The 19472-nt window shown below is 43.5% G+C and overlaps 1 protein-coding gene and 1 long non-coding RNA gene across 7 annotated transcripts in view; one reads left to right on the top strand and one right to left on the bottom strand.

Annotated features, from left to right (window-relative positions):
• Nucleotides 1–551: 551 nt before the first annotated feature.
• TMC2 (transmembrane channel like 2) overlaps nt 552–19472 on the bottom strand; it is a 47661-nt gene continuing 28740 nt past the window's right edge. For 4 of the 6 annotated variants that reach the window (XM_083406948.1, XM_083406949.1, XM_083406951.1 and 1 more), the window contains 7 exons: nt 15635–15763; nt 12558–12625; nt 8772–9011; nt 6553–6678; nt 5758–5836; nt 3889–4009; nt 552–2719 (listed from right to left, as the gene is read on the bottom strand). In XM_083406948.1, the coding sequence (XP_083263074.1) occupies nt 2484–2719; nt 3889–4009; nt 5758–5836; nt 6553–6678; nt 8772–9011; nt 12558–12625; nt 15635–15763 (999 nt within the window). In that variant the 3' untranslated portion in view covers nt 552–2483. Of the gene's footprint in view, nt 2720–3888; nt 4010–5757; nt 5837–6552; nt 6679–8188; nt 8223–8771; nt 9012–12557; nt 12626–15634; nt 15764–19472 lie in introns of those variants that run through there. The other 2 variants (XM_083406953.1, XM_083406950.1) reach the window with 2 other exon arrangements.
• On the top strand, nt 2865–12285 carry LOC310661216. Its single transcript, XR_014503837.1, has 6 exons — nt 2865–2974; nt 5779–5820; nt 6527–6694; nt 11144–11192; nt 11732–11852; nt 12169–12285. It is a non-coding gene; the product is annotated as an uncharacterized lncRNA (long non-coding RNA).

Genomic DNA, 19472 nt, shown 5'->3' with positions numbered 1-19472 from the left:
CCTTTCGTCTAGCGCGTTTTCCGTCTTGCGAGGCATTCGTCTTGCGGGGCACCACTGCATATATAAAATAGGCATTGTGCACATACACAATCAAGTCACCCACAATGTTACAGAATCTTACGATCTGACATTTGATAAATTTTAGAGGTTTATGCATCAAGGATGTTTTATAGTGATTGTGTATTTTACAGGGCATGTTTGAATAATTTTGGTCACATCCATGCTATGATGCCTTACAGTGTTTTGTACAGGGCAGGGCCCACTGTGGCAGCTGATAAACTTTATCAGCTAGTGGTCATGTTTTTGAATTAAGTAGACTATTGGGCCAGCACATTAACTTTGAGCAGTATGTAATTTCCGAAGAGACACAGCAAAGTGCTTTTTAACCCTTTTCTCCTCTGTGTGAATAGCATTGGGGGCTTTTTTAGAGCTGAAGCTGATTTGTAGCACAAAACGAAATTTAAAAATTCCTTTTGTTACGAGTACGGCAAACCAACACGGCTACCTACCTGTAACATGTTTCACAAAAGTTTAACGTCATAGCCACTCAGGAAAAAAGGGCAATACCTTTATTAGGTCAACCAAAATGTTACAAACAGTGTGTAAGCTTTCCTCTACTTGAGAAATCTTCACCCGCCTGTATGTTAAAGATGGGGAGAAAGAGGCAGCTGGTGTGCCTTTGATGAAAGTCTTTAAGAATTTGTGTAGGAGCAGTTAGCAGATAAGCAAAGGAAACCTTTTCAGATTCTGTAGGTTTCAAATAGCACCCTGGTCTTATGGGAAGGAGCACTCTAGAGACCAATAAAGACAATGCTGCTCAGAGATCAGTTGGACCTTAAGCAGGGTCAGTCTGGAAAGTGAGATGGCTCCTGCCGTTGGAGAGGAGGCAAGAAGCTGGGACCCTGCCTGATCCATACTAGATAAGACCTTTATTAGGCTTTCTGTTGACTTTTTGACAAGTAATGGTATCTAGAGGTTCAGGCAGGGTTGGTCTGGCTCGACGAATGATTCTTCCCCATGGTATGGAGGCAAAAGACCCAACCCAAGCTCTCCAGTAAGAAGCATCCCTTTACTAGGAATGTCTTTCATCAATATTTGGCAAAACTTCAGGGTTTTTTCTAAAGTTAATTACAGCTCTATGCCAGTTCTTTCACACAAACATGCATATAATTCACACATACTTTCACTAATGGGATAATCTGAGTCCAAGCAATAGCTAAATGTCAGCCGTGGTTTGGAAAATGAAACGCAAGGACATACTATAATACACAAATTCCAAGGACCTGTTACTACAACATATTTGTTTAATTGTATGCCACCTTTTCATAGTTAAGCCATGCTGAAGGCTGCTTACGACGTGAAAAGATTTACAAAATATAACAAAAGTCATAAGCAATAAAAGTCACAATAAAAGGCCACAAAACACATCTGTTCTTAATCAAACCTGCCACAGTGAGGTTTGGGGGAAAAAATCCCATGGTAGCTAGAAGGATGCTTTTTTCAAGCCAAAATATGGGGGGGCATTTTTGCTGGAGAGGGCTTCAAGGGCACAGGGAGGGGAGAGTTGCATCAATTCACATATTTTGCCAGCATTTGAACCCACCATGAAAGGTAGGTTAGAAGTAATGTTCTCATATTGCAGATAGATCATGGTGAGAATGCAGGGAGTGGGATCCTTGGAGCAAGAAGTTTTGAAGCAGTGGCTTTTACGTCACTTCTTTTGCTCTTAACGGTTCTTAAAATGTAGCTGCTTTTGCATTGGAAAACTTTTATAACTTTTAAAGAGACATTCAGGGTTTCTCCTGTAAATGCATCTAAAGATAACCTCTTAAAAGCCAGGAAGTGAATGAAAACGTTATCATTTGCAACCTTATTTTTCATGCTGCTTGCCTTCATTCCTAGGTCTATATTTTCAAATAATAATAACAAAATTTTATTTATACCCCTCCCTTCCCAGCTCAGGGCGGCTAACAACAAATTTAAAACAATTGATGCAACAAAAAACAGCATAAAATACAATATAAAACGTGAATAACAATAAATTCAGAATTCAAAAATCAATTTAGGGGGGAAATCCATCCAATAAACATTAGATAATCACCAGGGCTAGCTGGCTAAATTAGTCCTATTTGGGCCAGCGAGGAGACCAGGGGAGAATTAGCTGTGGGATCCCAGAGCGGGTAATCTTCATAAAAAGGGGGAAGGAAGGGAGGGGAATAAAAGAATGGGGACCTGTTGTCTTAGCATTGCTCATTCTGAACCCACCTCAAAAAAGACATGCTCCTGATGGTTTAAGCACTGCATATGCTCAAAAGGAAAAGGGCATTTGGAGAAGTGACCACAGAAGGCTGTTTTTATATGATGGACTTTTGACAGTGATGTACTTTAGACCTCAAATGTGGATGTGTAAAATTTCTACTTGCAGGAATTGATGTGCAGCATACATTTCCAGTGCACGTAGATGAATTGTATTTTAATGGCAGTTAATGAGTCTTACCCCTTCCCATTCCAGGGGGTGGTCCCCTAGGCTGTGGCATCTTTGGATTTGGTCTTGGTTGGTTAGGCAGCCCGCCTCTTGGGCTTGGTGGCCGAGTCACTACAACAGCAGGCTGGAGTGTGGCTCCTCTTGCAGGGTTCTCAGGATTACTGTTTCTGGTGGTGCTTGCTTCTTCCTTCGTTGCAGGAGTGTTTTTAATGTTGGCAGACTCAGGCTTGTTATCTTGTAAAAGGAAAGGAACATTGAGTGCTTTTTCGCATATTAACTAACCCATCCATGCATCCTTCAGATCTCATTTAGCTGTTATTTTTGTGCACAGCAAAGCCACTGAGGCAAGCAGTTAAATTCCCCTTGATATCTCTGTTAGTTGTTGCATTAGCTAAACTTTTATAATAGTTCAACATCAACCTCCAGAGGGACTGCAGTCCACCTTACCAGATGCATGGAGGGACATCCTCATGAATACACAGGATTTGGGTACCGTATTTTTCGCTCTATAAGACGCACCAGACCACAAGACGCACCTAGTTTTTGGAGGAGGAAAACAAGGGAAAAAAAATATTCTGAATCTCAGAAACCAGAACAGCAAGAGGGATCGCTGCGCAGTGAAAGCAGCAATCCCTCTTGCTGTTCTGGCTTCTGGGATAGCTACGCAGCCTGCATTCACTCCATAAGACGCACCGACATTTCCTCTTACTTTTTAGGAGGGAAAAAGTGTGTCTTATAGAGCAAAAAATACGGTAAGTATCAGTGAGGTCAGAGGGCAATGAAATGCTAACAAGTGAAACCTGAGAATTACACAATTAACAGTGGTATTTTACATAATCAGTAGGTGAAACAGACAACCTGGCACTGGTCAGCTAATTAATACAATGCTAAAAATCCTTTGTCTCTGTTTAGGCCAGAAATGATAGCACTGAAGTTGTCACCTGATGGCATAGTAATGTTTGAGATAGTCTATCTAAAGTGAGCCAGACTATAATCCAGTCGTTGGGCAAAAAAAGGTTTTCACTTTTGAGAGAGAGAGAAATAGTGTCACCAAAAATGCTGATTATATTTCAAAGGCTGGGTTAACCTAGTTTTCACCTAGTGCCTAAATGAGGCCAACATGGGACAACCTGATGCCATTTAGGGAGGGGGTTCCATAATGTGGGGGGCACTGAGAACACCCTGTCTCATGCAGTCACCTGTCCAACAGAAACTAAAACTGGAATAACAACCAGGGCATCCTCAGTAAATCTTAGTCATTTTTTCAGGTTTTTGATTCCCAAGTTGTTTAAACTTTTGTATACCAATACCAAAACATTGAACTGAGCCCGGGGATTTACCAAAAGAATTACTGGTACATTGACTAGCATTGATGGAAGGCAAGTGTGTTGGGCTGTTTTTACCTTCTGTTGGTTTGGGTTCATCCATGGCCTTTGCACGTGGAACAAGCAAGTCTTCCAAATCTTGCATTGCGGGATTGGTGGAAGCTTTGTTATTCTTCTTGTTTTTCTCATCTTCACGTTGCTACAGAGCATGGCACATAAAAACGTTAGGGTCATATCCTTTGCAATTAATGGACCTCAGCTCGTCCTGATGATTAATTTCAGTTGGCCTACGCCGAGTAGGACTAGCGTTGGACACAGCTCTCAGGCATCATCATCATCATTTTAAAAAAATAATTATGGTAAAAGCTACAAATTAAGGGAGAACTAAAACAGAGGCTGAGACTTGAGTGTACTCAATATAAACCTGATGTTTTGAAACTGGAAAATTACCTGAAATGCAGCAATATTATTTATTTATAAATACACATACATATGAGAATGGAGAAACAGGGCAGAAAAAATGGTTTAAAACAACAGCCCAGGTTTGAGTAAAGCAGGGATGGAGAAACACTGAGGGGAGGGAAGTGACAATTTAAAACAATACCAGGATAAATACAATGAGCAGGGTGGGACATTGGCAGTTTAAAACAAGGTTTGGGAATAGAGAGAAGGGTGTTTGAAAAAGCTCTGTTGTGTTAGCTTTTTGGTGTCAGCTTCTGTGTTGTGCTCCTCTCTGATATTTCTCCTTTTAAAAACCGATTTGTTCTTTTTAAAAAACGACCTCTCAGTGTCCTGCCGGTGTTTTAAAACTGTCATTTTCCTCTCAGAGTTTCTTTCTCCCTGCTTTACTTAAACTTCTGCTGTGGTAAAAGAGCTACTGAGAGGGAAATTGTGGTTTAAACAGCAGCAGAGGTTTGAATTAAGCAGGAATAGAGGATCGTGGAGAGAGAGAAAGGTGGCAATTTTAAACAGTGTCAGAGTTTTGAGGAGAGAGAGCAGGGATGACACCGGGGGAGGACTGGCAGTTTAAAACAAGATCTGAGAACCGAGCGAAGGGAATTTGAAAAGGCTTTGTGTTGTGTTAGTGTCTGTGTTGTACCCAACATTTTTCCTTGTTAAAACTGGTTTGTTTGTTTTCTGAAAAACCACAAAGCCTCTGTGTACTCTCAGAATGGAGTTCTTCAGGTGGGGTGAGACATTCATTTGGAGAGTGTATTTATGCCAGTGGAGTGGGGCTGCGGGGCTGGATACATCATATATTTTCAAATGCTTGCCCCTAGATAGGGCTGCACACGGGTATATTTCATATTATAAAAATGTTGTAGCATTTTTTATATCAGTGTTAAGTGCATCTTAAAAAGTTGGGAATATGAGAATTTATTATGTGGTTTTAATATATAAAGAAGGGATGCGGGTGGCGCTGTGGGTAAAACCTCAGCGCCTAGGACTTGCCGATCGCATGGTCGGCGGTTTGAATCCCCGGGGCGGGGTGCGCTCCCGTCGTTCGGTCCCAGCGCCTGCCAACCTAGCAGTTCAAAAGCACCCCCGGGTGCAAGTAGATAAATAGGGACCGCTTACTAGCGGGAAGGTAAACGGCGTTCCGTGTGCTGTGCTGGCTCGCCAGATGCAGCTTGTCACTCTGGCCACGTGACCCGGAAGTGTCTGCAGACAGCGCTGGCTCCCGGCCTTTAAAGTGAGATGAGCGCACAACCCTAGAGTATGTCAAGACTGGCCCGTACGGGCAGGGGTACCTTTACCTTTTACCTTTAATATATAAAGAAGGAGCAGGTAATTCAGGATGAGCTAATATGTACTTAAGGAATGCTAGGAATGTAGCAATCAGCACATGAACTGGCACATGGATTTTTGAACCATGTAGTTCAACAATGGACCAAAACACCTGTGGTGTTTTCATTTGTAAGTTAATTTGATAAAATACAAACATACCATTTGCATTTTCTTCTTCAGCTCCGCATTGGCATGTTGATAAGCTTCAGCCACAGCATTCAGGTAATATATAGCAAGGCTACAAAATCAAATATCAGTTAAACTTCTGTGACACCTTACAATGGCTTAAAAGTAGACAAAAGAGGCAGGTTTAATTATTTGGGAGACCAAAACACATTGCCTAATTCATGCATTCTCTCAATACTGATCTAAGAAATACAATATCAGTTAAACACTTTCATGAGTGTTTTTGTTAATATCCACATTTCCTATCAGTTGTTAACAAAAAACAAACAAAAAAACCTCTTTCTTTTACAACTCTAGCAAAAAATATCAAAGCAGTTTACGAGAATCTATATATAATAAAAACCACAGAAAAATTTAAAATCAGAGGCCATCAACTGTTAAAGAAAGACATTGTCTTAATTGCTTGGATAGGTTTGGCAGCATAGAAACGTTTACAGCAGGCGTTTAAAGGTTAAAACAGAATATTTATAAACTATATATAAGCATATCATTAAAAATATCAAAGTGGCTTACAAAAAAGTATTGTTGCTTTTGCTGCGGTGGAAAAATAATCTGTATTATGGATATAAGGAGTGGAGATGAATTAGGGTAAGAAGACATTTTTGACAGATTCTGCATAATCCATTAATGGTTGGTTTGATTTCAGGCTACACGCACAGCACGACATTTTAAATCCTAGCAAATTTTAAACCAATAACCTAAGGATACCTCTTGCTAAAATAAAACTCTTCTTCGCTCTCAGGTCCCCAGGCTATTGGAACAACTTACATCATAAGTAGAATGGCGGGTATAATTAGTCCTGGATTTGCCACATAACCAAAGATCTTGGCCACAAAGGGTGGGAAATCCTGTTGGATGGTCTCTTGAATTACATCGTACATTTTCTTTTTCCCACTGGAATGGTAAACAGGTACATATAAATGACAGTTTGCAGTACTCATTAGAGGCCATTCTCAACTTCTTTCAGAAATGCACCATTCAGAGGAATTCCAAGATTGTGTAGTTCTTTTTGAGTATGTCAAGACGCAGGTGCATGCATCCATTTTGTCTTTTTCCCAAACATAATATTTAATTGAAATTTGTTTTCAGTTACATAAAAGGCAGTGAAAAGTCCACTTACATAGACTTAGGGAGGGCAGCATTCAATTTTCTTTTCTAAAGGGAACATGGCAAGCAATCCTCATCTTTGGAAACTTTTGTACACTGTGTTATGTTCCGCAGGAGCTGGATCAAGAGTGTCTTTTTATCAACCTAAACCATTTCACAACTATCAAGAGTGTGGTAGGTTATTTACCAGCTGGGATTTAACGAGGGCATCTAGTTATTTCAGGATAGCAGACATTATACAGTACCATATTCTTCATATGTGCAAGGTCAGGTGGCCCACAGACCAGTGTGCTGTGATGCAGTCTTAAAGGGTAGAACAGCTACATGCAAAGAGACTTGTCTAAAATAATCTAAAGAAACTGTGTACGTTCCTTCTTCCCTCAAAAGTCTGAGAAGAGATTGCTACTGACACCGCTTATTAACAAAAGAATGGTCCGGACAGTGGAGCAAAAGGAACAATTTGTTCTGAACTGGCTCCACGCTGAGTCAGAGCCAGCAGTGCAGCGAGAAACAGTTACTAAATCAAATTAGGGCTCATTGACATGTTAATCCAGTCTGAGGAGCAATTTGTGTAAAGCTGATGCAGAATGGCAGTAAGAAATGCTTATTAATACAGTGATAGTGGAGCATATTCTGAAGAAGTCAGTTTCTGTTTTACTTTTACCATCTACGGTCATATTACATTGCAGATTTTGGATGGGGAGGCGATGGAAAAAGTTGTTTTGGAAAGCAGGGCTTTATTTCTGAAGCTTGTCTGACGTCTCTGGTACTTTGAGTTTTAGTCTATGTATTGATCCATTACATTTCCACCTTCCAGGTTAAGTGCACAGTCTTATATACAGACCCTCCAAGTGTCCCTATTTTCCAGGGACATCCCTGATTTAGAGAAGCTGGTCCCAGTTTCTGATTTCATCCCGGAATATTCCACTTTCCCATAGGATGTCCCTATTTTCACTGGAGAAAAGTTGGAGGGTTTGGAGATACCTGACTGCTGAGCCATCTGAAGGCAATCCTGTATAGGGAAGTTTTCCTAATGTTTAATGTTTTATTATGTTTTCATATATGTTGGAAGCTGCCCAGAGTGGCTGGGCCAGCCCAGTCAGATCTGTGGGGTATAAATAGTAAAATTATCATTATGGAATGGGATGTCCCTATTTTCATTGGAGAAATGCTGGAGCGTATGTTATATAGTTCCCCATAGGGCTGTTCCCTCTGCGACAAGGGAATATCAAGACTCCTAGGGCACACCAGACTGCTCACTGTCCATGGCTTCGTCTTTAATATGTCAATTGCTCACCCTGGATGCTGTCCTACTCTTCAACAGCTCATCTCTTTTCATAGAGGTAAAGCAGGGAAAGGAAAGAAAGAAAACACTGGTCAGGAAAGTCAAGAGAGACAGCAAGTGTCCAATGACCTAGCAGTAGTTGGAGTAACAGAGTGCACTTTCTTTAAGACTCTTTAAAGTTACACAACAATTGATGTTCCTCTACCTATTACATATGCAGTTATGGGGCTGATAAGAAAATCTAGGGCAATAGCTAACATTGCACCAGCACATTTGATAGGACTCCCCTCTGTAGTCCACTGCACACACGCAAGGTCTGCTCCAGAGGGTCTGCAAAGGTCTGGAGAAGATTTAGGAAGCAGGCATGCCGCAGGGGAGAGGAGGACAAGGAAAGCCCCATTGTGGAAGCAGCACGGCATTGTTGGCCGTCACCCTGAAGATTAAGAGAAATTCTTTATTATGTATGTTCTTCCATGGAAATAAGGCCCGTTAAACACAGCAGTAAATGTGCATAGGATCGGGTCTAGTGTGCATGGTAGGACAAATGAGCAGGTCTCATGCTAAGGAGGTGTTCTCCACCGGGATCCCCCAATACCTGAATGGTCCACAGTCGAAGGAGGGAGGCAGGGACATTATGGTGTAGGCAACCGGCAATAGGCTTAGGAACAGGATCAACAGCAAGAGCCCCATATAAAAATTATTGGATTTGGAGGCCTTGAACACGCGCTCATGGGGAACATTGCTACTCATAACAGCCCAGCTCTGGTAATACATGGAGGTTAATAGACGTAGCACATTTATGCCAACTAGTCCTGGTGCATAAAAGGATCCCATCCTGCAAGGAAGGAAGAAAAGAGAGAAATATAGAAAGCTTTTCAGGAAGGCCTTAGCTGCATCCACTTCAGAAACAGCAAACTATAGAAGAGAATAGGGGCCTGGTATTAAGGATGGACTCAGAGCAAGTTCTGCCAGGAAGGAAGTAGTTAGCGACAACAATGTGATCGTACTATAAAGCAAACTCTTTAAAAATAGAGCTTTCCCCTGCCTGGCTTGCAAAATGGAACCATAGCTACTTATTATGACAGTCCCTTCGGTTTCAGCATTAGGGATACATCCAGATGAGCTGTCTCCACCCATTACCCAGATCAGACAGGATAATAATGTGAGATAGCTTGGGTGACTTGAGCAGGCAGAAGAGGCTCCAGCTCAGTTCCTTTGTAGTGCATAAGACAGTAGAAAGGTTGGATGCTGAAGCGAAAATAAGGTCAGCATACAGATAGCCTCCTCTGAGATAGCATGGCAGAACCAGACATCTTGAGCTCTATCACATCAGCAGCCACCTACTGCAGTGGGACTGGGTGTCTCCTTCATGCTGGACCAGAACTGACTTTCACAGTAAGTAGCCAATGTCCCATTCAATGTCCCAGGATGAGAGAAACATCTAGGTGGAATGTGCACCAATAAAATTGCCTTGGTGGGTGAGATGAAGGAAGGTAGCCTTGTGTTTTGGATGGATGGAGGACATGCTGGAACACCAACAGGAGCTTATAGAAGGTGTGGGCATGGAACCAAGCCTGATAAGGTTTCCACACCCCTGTCTGTTTCTAAATGAACTCCCTGGTGTTGGAATGACAAAGTGGGCTGAAAGTGGCCTTTGGATCGTACCTATGGGACCGCCTCTCCTGGTATGTCCCACGGAGGACCTTACTGTCTTCAAATAAAAACATCTTGGAGATCCTGGGCCACACGGAGGTTAGGCTGGCCTCAACCAGAGCCAGGGCTTTTTTGGCCGTGGCCCCGATCTGGTGGAGCTCTCTGTCACAAGAGACTAGGGCCCTGCAGGACTTCTTCTGCAGCGCCTGCAGGACAGAGCTGCTCCACCAGGCCTTTGGCCAAGGCACAGTCTGACCCCCTTCTTCTGTACTCCTCATAGAACTCTAGCCCAATGTTGCCATTAATTTGACTCTGAATTGATTTTAGAATGTATTTCAATTAATTGATTGTGATTTTATGTAAACTGTGTTATTTTTACTGTTGTTAGCCACTCTGAGCCCGGCTTTGGCCGGGGAGGGCAGGATATAAATAAATTGCTATTATCATCATTATTATTATTGCATAACTGTGAGCTGGAAGGACCTCTGGCCTAATAATAACCATAATTTATTATTTGTACCCTCCCCATCTGACTGAGTTGCCCTGCACCTGCCCTTGCCTTGAGAATAAACAGAGACTGGTTCAGGAGGTCCTCCAGCTGTGGAATTTGTCTGGGCTATAAGGAGAACTCAGTGGCGTAGCGTGGGTTGTCAGCACCCGGGGCAAGGCAAGTAATTTGCGCCCCCTAACCCGTGGATTTGCGCCCCCTAACCCTAACCCCCAGATGTTGCGCCTGGTGCGGCCCCCCCCTGCACCCCCCACGCTACGCCACTGGGGGAACTTGATGGAGTAGCTGCCCCAGATAGTCTCTTATAAGAAGAAGAAGAGGAGTTTGGATTTGATATCCCGCTTTATCACTACCCGAAGGAGTTGCAAAGTGGCTAACATTCTCCTTTCCCTTCCTCCCTCACAACAAACACTCTGTGAGGTGAGCGGGGCTGAGAGACTTCAAGGAAGTGTGACTGGCCCAAGGTCACCCAGCAGCTGCATGTGGAGGAGCGAGGAAGCGAACCTGGTTCACCAGATTACAAGACTACCGCTCTCAACCACTGCACCACACTACACCACAATGTGGTTGTTTAGTGGGCTTACTGGACTTGTAGGATTCCACTTTCACTGGTATATCTGGGGCAGGCACATGGGGGTTTGTGAAACTAAAGTCCTGGGGTCTTTAAAAAAGGGCCTATATGAAGAAAAATAAGGGGCTCTTTATGAGGCTGGCTCCTCTCTTCCTTATTTGAGAAGAAAACATTGCCTTCTTGTCCTTTGCGCCAAGCCTGACTTTTGACTTCTTTTTTCTTTTGTAATTCCCAGTCCCATGACTGAGCAGGGGAGAGAGGGAGATTGAACAGCTAAATTCAAGGTATGAGAACTCCTTTTTCATTTTTGAAATAACAGAAAGTAGGACAGAGAGTGGAGCTATCACTTGGGTGAGGCACGAGGAAAAACAGCCCAGAGCCTGCTCAAGTCACCCAAGCCGTGTCGCATGATCCATCTCTCCCTCCCACTGGACTGAGAAAGAAGAATCTATATCACTTGCTCAATTTCAGGTGCACAGGCTAAAAAATTTAAGGAGCATACGTGAATGGGGAAAAGAGGGAAGGAGTATTCAGTGAGTATCAAGGAACATAGGATGATGGAAAGCTGCCTTGTAGACCAGTGATCAGTTTAGCTCTCTAGTCACTGGCAGCAGCTCTCGTGGGCTTTAGATGGGGGGTCTCTTCCAGCCCTGCCTGTAGATAATGGAGATTGAATCTGGGGTGTTCTGCATGCAAAGCAGATGCTCCATCAATGAGCTATGGACCTTCCCTGGACTGCAGAATATGGAAAAATGTAGGATCTTGCTCATCGTTCATATATAAAATGAACCCCATGATAATGGGCTCCACATTTCTGTTTTAGTGACAAACTGAACAGGCTGTCCTTCCTCGCCCCTGTTCTTTGACGGATTCTCAGCTTGCGTAAGTTGACACGGCATCCTATGGACCTGTGGGATTATCCTAGAACCTTTTAAAATAGGTAGGTGTTCTAAAACCACCGTTCTGAGTAAAAGTTACCAAAATGTGATGTGTCTAGCATGCACTTCTGAGTGATTAGAAGAGCCATAATAATAATAATAATAATAAACCTTTATTGTCACTACACCACCCGTGTGCAGTGAAATTAAACGAGCCCCCCCCCCCATATACTCAGTCTTGTTCACGCTCTGTGTGCTTGTCGGAAGTCAATTACACCACTATTTTTTCCCCATTCAGCAGCCCAACAGCCCACAGATAAAAACTGTTCTTTAACCTGCTGGTATGGTTGACTATACTTCTGTATCTCCTGCCCAAAGGTAGAAGTTTAAAGAAGTTTTAGCCAGGATGTGAGTCGTCCCTAAGAATATTCCTCGCTCTCCTGAGGTAGCGGTCTCCCGCGATGTCATCTAGCGAACTCCGAGGACAACCCATTATGTCTGTATTTGCCACCCTCTGTAGGGACTTCCTGTCCGTAGCTGTCAAACCAGCTTACCACACTGTTATACAGTATGAAAGGACACTTTCTATTGTGGCCCGGTAGAAGGAGATCATCAGTTTTTGTTTGACACTGCTCTTACGCAAGACCCTAAGGAAATGGAGTCTCTGCTGGGCCTTCAAAAACGCACAGCAGACCTCAGTCTGGTGCATTTCTTAGGTTTTAATTTAGCATTTTCTCTAGCAAAGGGCTACAGTAGACAAGAATATCTCACCAGATCATTCCTTGGTTGAAGATCAAACCGAGCACATTGCCACTAATATCGAACTCAGCATATGAAGGCTGTAATGAAAAAGAGGAAATATGACTGAATGCTAAATTTTGGTATTGGAGGACTACAGAAATATCAAGGGGAAAATAAAGGATTCTCACCTGAAATAAAACATTGGGTTTCCATTCACTTTTACCCTTTGGATTATTTGAATAAACATAAAAGGGGCCTAAAGATCGCTGATATCTCATTTCAAAAAGGAGTACCCTAATTCAACTATTGTTGCATTAGATATAAAATTATCACTGAATGGCTGTAAAAAGCTTCCTGTACATTTATCCTCTTTGAAACTAATACCTGTAGGGTGGCAACGAACACACAGTAGTCATTTTCTATCACCAACATTATGGTCTGTATAGATATGCACCAGACCATTCCCTTGTCTCCCAGATTCTGCATTTTCAATCATTTGTTTTTAAAGTGGATTAAAAATAATAATTCCTTCAAATAGTGACCCAGTGAAATGCTGGTTGGATGCAGCATATGCTACGTTTGTCGGATCCCTTATTTCTGCATCTCAGGTAAAGTGAATTCTACGTGTATTTCTGCAAATAAGTACATAAAGACACACAACCCTCCATTCCTATCTGTTGGTAGGGTTTTATGCATCCTCCTGCTGAACCAAGCCTCCACCTTGTTAGAGAAACTGATGGCAGCGCCAAAACTGGGGAGTGGGTGGAAAGCAGCAAATTGGGAGTACAATAATAGGATTGCTGAAACAATATGCGTGACTCAAGACTGCCTGTCTTCCGCTGGAATGACAAGCGGGAACAATGTGACCCCATAGATGGAGAATTACATAATGTTGGGGTTGTCAGGAAAGAAGAATTACAGATGCTGTGTAAAAATTGGGAGATATAATGAGCTGTCTAATAATGACTCAGTTTTCTCTCTCTAGCCTAATGTGACTAGCATCAGCGCTCATATATTCCATCTGTGTACTTATTTACAGGGGACAACTTTCATTCTTTGGAAGCTGTTGCTGGTAAATATGTGCTGCTTCTGGTAAATATGTGCTGCTTTGTTGTTGTCTCAGTTTTTGCCTTGGGGGTGGGAATGCCATGTCCAAACGTTGTTAGTGGGATGCGAAAGATGTAATTAGAAGCCACATCAGTGTTTTGTTTTTTAAACAGCAGACGTTGGAAGGCTGAATTTTATTATTTAATATTATTATTATTCTCACATTTACATCCCACTTTTTCATCAGGGAGCTTGGTGGCACCCACACTTATCTTCATAATAACCCAGGGAGGGTAGTGTTAAGTTGTGGGCGAACATATCAGACGACACAGCGATTCTTCCAAAGCAGCTCTTTATTTGTAAGCTGGAGCAGAACTGAACTGAGGAGCTCAGTTAGTGTGCTGGTCCAGGGGGGAGGTTACCGTGGGGCAGGTCCAGGACCTGAGTTGAGGGTCGGCAGACAGTCCTCCTCGGGCGAAGTGGGGTCCACAGCGAGAAGCCGGGCAAGGACAGGAACTCTGTCTGGATGCTGGCCGAAACAGCTCTTCAACGACATTGCTCCCGCAACCTGGGACCGGGCTGACTGGCCTTTATCTTCTCTGAGGCCAGGGGTGGCCCCGGCCCCCAGGAGACCTGCCTCTCCTGGCCTTAAGGCGAGCACTCCTCCTGGGAGAAACCAGTTCCCTTCGCCTCTCTGCCCTCAGCCTCAGGAGAGGCTGAAGGGTTCCTGGACCCAGGGGGAGACTCACCTGTAGGCACTGAGTCCTCAAACACCTCCGGAGCCAGAGTGGATTCACCTGGTGCCTGCTCCTGAGGATCTGGCACAGGTGCAGGCGCTTCAGAATCAAGGCCCTGCCCCAGTTCAGCCGGCCCTGGAGGCGGGGACTCCTGTGGAGGCTGGGATTCCTCCGGTTCAGCCTCTGAATCGGATTCCCAGGCCACCACAGTCAGCCTGCTTATATAGAGCTCCACTAGAATGCAACAGTAACTATTTTCTGTAACTAGCCAATCACTGAACATCACTTTCGATCCTTCATTTGCATACAAACTATCCAATCACTGAGCGTCACTTTCGATCCTTCATTTGCATAACTATCTACAGTATCCCCCTGCTGGCTCAGGGTGAGAACTTCAGTACATAACAGGTAGGTCAGCCTTCATGACTGGCCCAAGATCACTGTGATCCCAATGAAAATCCCCCGGCCCTGCTGTGGTTATGAGCCTTGGGGGGAAATGTTCCCATTGACAGCACTGGGAGTCGTCCCCCATAAGACTTATAGCAGGAAAAGGGTCCCCCCCCTCTTTAGATCATGATTGTGGGGGGAACGGTTAAACTTCTCCACGGGCTGGGCTCCCAGTTAAAATTGCCTCCCCACACTTCTGCCATTAAATTTTAAAAACTGTTGGCATGGTTTATCGTGATGCATTTGACATCAGATCAACTCGGGCAGTTGGTAGAGTTCAGCTTCCTCCGTATCCCTGCAAGTTCCATCTCTGAACGGGGTGGGGTAGGGCGCTGAGAATAATCTTGTCTTTCTTATATATGCGCATTAATGGTTCCACATGACGGTACCATGCACTGCACAGCCTGATGTTCTGGTGAGTCCTGGACTATTGATAATCTGAGATTTTGGGACTTTTAAGTTTTTCTAGCATATCTTTACCTTCCTGGATTTTAAATCCCTGCAGGATAGATTGCCGCAGACTAGACAAAGCCTTTTGCCAACTTCAACTGCTGCTGGACAGACAAGAGCCTGGCTATAGCGATCAATGCATTGGCAATCTCAAGGCTAGGTTACCGTCATTTGTTCTGCATGCCACAGCCCTTAAGGCTAGTTCAGATGCTGCAGTTGTTGCAAAATGAAGTGTCACGACACATTTATAAGTCATAACATGCCCCAGCCTGCCTGAGCAGTTACACTATAGCCTTATCTGCAGAGCGGGGATTCTAAATCTACATTTCAGTGGGGGGGAAACCAGAATTAAAATGTGTCTCAAAGCATTGGTTAAACTCTATTATAAGACAATAACTTTGCTTCGTCTACAGTTCATTTACTTACGAATCCAGCCTCCAAGTCCCAGCACCAGCAATAGTTGACAAATCTGACAAAGCAAGCACGGAGGAAATCTCCCACAAGTATGGTTACAAATGTCACAAGTATATCAGACACAGTGAGCCTCACAAATTCCTGGGGGGGAGGGGACAAAAAGTGATAAGCATTTAGCTAGCATGTTCTCCAGTTTGTATTCTAAGACTCCCCCAACTGCCATATATATTATTTTAAGAGGAAATAAACATTAAAACACAAAATTGTCTCTCAGAAGTCACTAATTCAGTAGCCACCAAATTTCCCCTATAATCTTCCTTAGAAAGACTGTGCTGGGACTTGTAGGCCAATCTAAGTGTCCGGTTATACCTGGTGCTGAACCAAGCTCACTTTTTACCTCAGAACTCCTTTGCCTCGATTGAATTTGTCGAAGTTGCAGCCCGGCCAACTGGTTATTCAAGTCCCCAAAGGCCTAGCAACACTCCTCGGGCAGAGTTGAAAAGATATTTTAGGACTATGGCACTGGAGGGTTTTACAGCAGAAGCAAAATTTGAAATTGCCTTGAGATCTTATGACGAAGGGCACTATATAAATCTAATAAATAAATATAAATACATAAAGAAATAGAGCTGGACCAAGACTGTGCTGGCTTTCCAATGTTCCTCCTGGTTTCCTGGCCAAGGGAGCTGGCCAGCTTTTGTGCTGTTCAAAACATCTGCCTAGTTCTAACTGAGGCAGTAACCCCGTGTGCATGCTGTAGCACAGGGGTCAGCAAACTTTTTCAGCAGGGGGCCGGTCCACTGCCCCTCAGACCTTGTGGGGGGCCGGACTATATTTTTGGGGAAAAATGAACGAATGCCTATGCCCCACAAATAACCCAGAGATGCATTTTAAATAAAAGGGCACATTCTACTCATGTAAAAACATGCTGATTCCTGGACCGTCCTCAGGCCTGATTTAGAAGGTGATTGGGCTGGATCCGGCCCCCGGGCCTTAGTTTGCCTACCCATGCTGTAGCACTTCAGTCTGTAGATGAGGATTCATTTGATTGACTGCTGCAAGTACAGAGTTTTTCTTGCGATGCCATGAGAGACTTCTCCATGACAAGCTCCCTCTTGCTGCCTGAACTGGTGCAGCCCAGATGCAGGCTTGTCGCCTCAGAAAGAGCCTTGAGTCTACTGCTTCCACCTTTTCCTCTTCTCTCGTAGACTTCCATGTCTTTCCTTTAGCTTAGGACACGTTTGGTTTTTCTCAAGCAAAGCATCTGTCTGCTGGTGACAGGACTATAAAGTAGCAGGACAGTGGTTTGTGTGTCTTTTTGGTGTCTTCCTGAAATACGAGCATCATGAAAGGGGGGGACCCACTTGAATAAAATATTGGGGGGTCGGCAAGCCCCACCCCTCATAATCAATCACATGATGCCACCATTTGAATGTCTGTCAATGGTTTTTGGGGGAAGGCCCTCAAATATTTTACTGGGCGGAGCCAAAGGGACCCTAGGAGTTGGCTCCTCTGACCACCATGAGGCAAACAGGAGACTAAAAACCCATGTTTGTTTCATAATCCCTTAGCCCTCTTCCTCCTGCTCCTTCTCCCTTCCCCAACTGTCTTTTCAAGTGTTCTTTTCTTTTTCAAATCCCCAAAGTTCTTAACTTCTTCTGCTTCAAACCTGCTCTCTTATTGGTCAGGCAAAGAAAGATTCCATTGCAGGAACCTACTTCTCATTTCTGTTGTGACCACTAGATGTCTCCTGTACTTTAGATTCAGAAAGCTGCATTGTATCTCCTGCCACTCCTTTCTTCTTATGGAGAAAAAATATATATAATTGAAGGGAAGTAATTTTATAAACATCTTCCTCCCTCCGACCCCCAAATGAGGAACGAAAACTGACCCAATCAGGGGCACTTTGGCACTAATCTTCCACCTGCATTGTTCCAAGGAAGCAATAAAATGGGTTGAAGCTGCAGGGGGGAAGCTTTTAATTTAAAGGAGGAATTCCTAATGGAGCCTGCAGACTTTGCCTATTGGTGGTTGAAATACAGTGGGAGATGGTGCAAGCTGAAAACAAAAGACACACACACAAAGGTAATAGCTGGGGTGCTATGTTATTTTCTTACACATACCCAAACCGCTACATCTCTGTGGTGTTAATTTCTGTGGAAAAGCACATCTGTATCCAATGTCTTTAGTTATGTGACCAGGAGAATGCAAAGGTATCAGCCTTATAAGTTTTTCTGTTTGTCCTCTTTGCTGGCTTCCCCTAGGTCATAGCTGTCAACTTTCCCCCCTTTTTAAGGGAAATTCCCTTATTCCGAATAGGATTCCTTACAAGAAAAGGGAAAAGTTGACAGCTATGCTCTAGGTATTTGGTTGGCCACTGAAAGAAGCGCTCCACCATTGGAGATGGGATTCCAGAACATTCCAGATCTGCTGTTGATATAAAGGTCCGAAGTGGTCAGTTGGTTCAAGAAGAGAATCTCCATTTTTTGTGCTTCCTAGTGTTCTTTGCATCGGATAAAAGCCATGGTTGGGATGAAAATGCTTTTTTCAAAAACGTTTTAAAAAATACATTGAATTTGGCATAGCTCACTGTTGCCGTCTAGTGCCACATTTGTATATTGCATTTAAAATGTTTTATTTGCAGCTGTATAGCTGAGTCCCAGGTCTACAAAGTGAGGCTGCTACTTTAGGCTGTCTTGAGGGGTTATTTCTTATTATTGTGTTTTATTCCTATGGAGAGGCCTTGTCTGTGGTATTTTCCAAAATAAATTGGCCAGCCTTAGTATATGCACTTTGAGAAGGGTGAGAAGGTTTTATTACTTCTCCTCAGGCACCAAAACAACTTGTGCCAGTCCTGTGGGAGGAGAGTTCTTACTTTAGAGTAGTCATAGGGTTGCTATCTAGAAAGCCATGGGCCCTAAATGCCCTATTAAAGAAGGGCTGGATGTTAGGTACCCTGAAGCATAAGAAGAAAGCGTACCCACAAGGAAGCTACTGTTTTGCTCCTGCAGAAGACCGTGATATAGATTTCATCTGTTGTGAAAGGTGAGTCATGAAGTTTGATTTTTGATTCTTGGACTATTTGAATTATTGATTGTGTTGGGCTTAGGTTAGGATAACCTTTGCGCACTGAACACTTGACCCGGTAAATAAAGAAGCTTCGTGCAACTGCTGAGACTACGAGGTCCTTGAAAGAGATAGCTCTGAACAGGAGAAGGAACAGTTTAGCTCGGACAGTATTCTAACTTAAGAAGCTGGTGACAGCCTGCAGCCTGTGGTTAGTGAGGAGAGAGCTGAACCATGAGCCTGGGTCCAAATGGTATGCTAACCTTGGTTTAGCTCTGTGTGGCATGGGATTAAATAAAATTGGGGAGGAGCAAAGTGAGATCTCCTCTAGGACCTCTACATTTGGGTGGTTCCAGTGAGTCACAGTTTGGCTTACCATGTTGTACAAACCTTATGTTTCCTTGTGCATTTCTGTTTTGGAATCGAATAAATAAAGCAGAAAAAAATACTACTGCTGACACTTTTTTTATGTACCGTCAAACCTGGGTTGTCGAACGTATTCAATTCCGAAATGTTTGACAACCAAGGCGAGGCTTCTGATTGGTTGTAGGAGTTTCCTGCACTCAAGCGAAAGCCGCATCAGACGTTTGGCTTCTGAGAAACATTTGAAAACTGGAGCATTTACTTCCGGGTTTTTGGTGTTCGGGAGACAAAACGCTCCAGAACGGAGGCATTCGGGAGCCAAGGTTTGACTGTATTTGGAAACCTCCGTCTTTTGAGGAAGTGCACCTGGCTCTATGGCAGAACATTTGGTCCTCCAGATGTTGCTGAAATACAATTCTCA

The sequence above is a fragment of the Podarcis tiliguerta genome, assembly GCF_965153285.1.
Source record: "Podarcis tiliguerta genome assembly, chromosome: 12".
NCBI lineage: Eukaryota > Metazoa > Chordata > Lepidosauria > Squamata > Lacertidae > Podarcis > Podarcis tiliguerta.
This window is presented reverse-complemented; position numbering and strand designations above follow the sequence as displayed.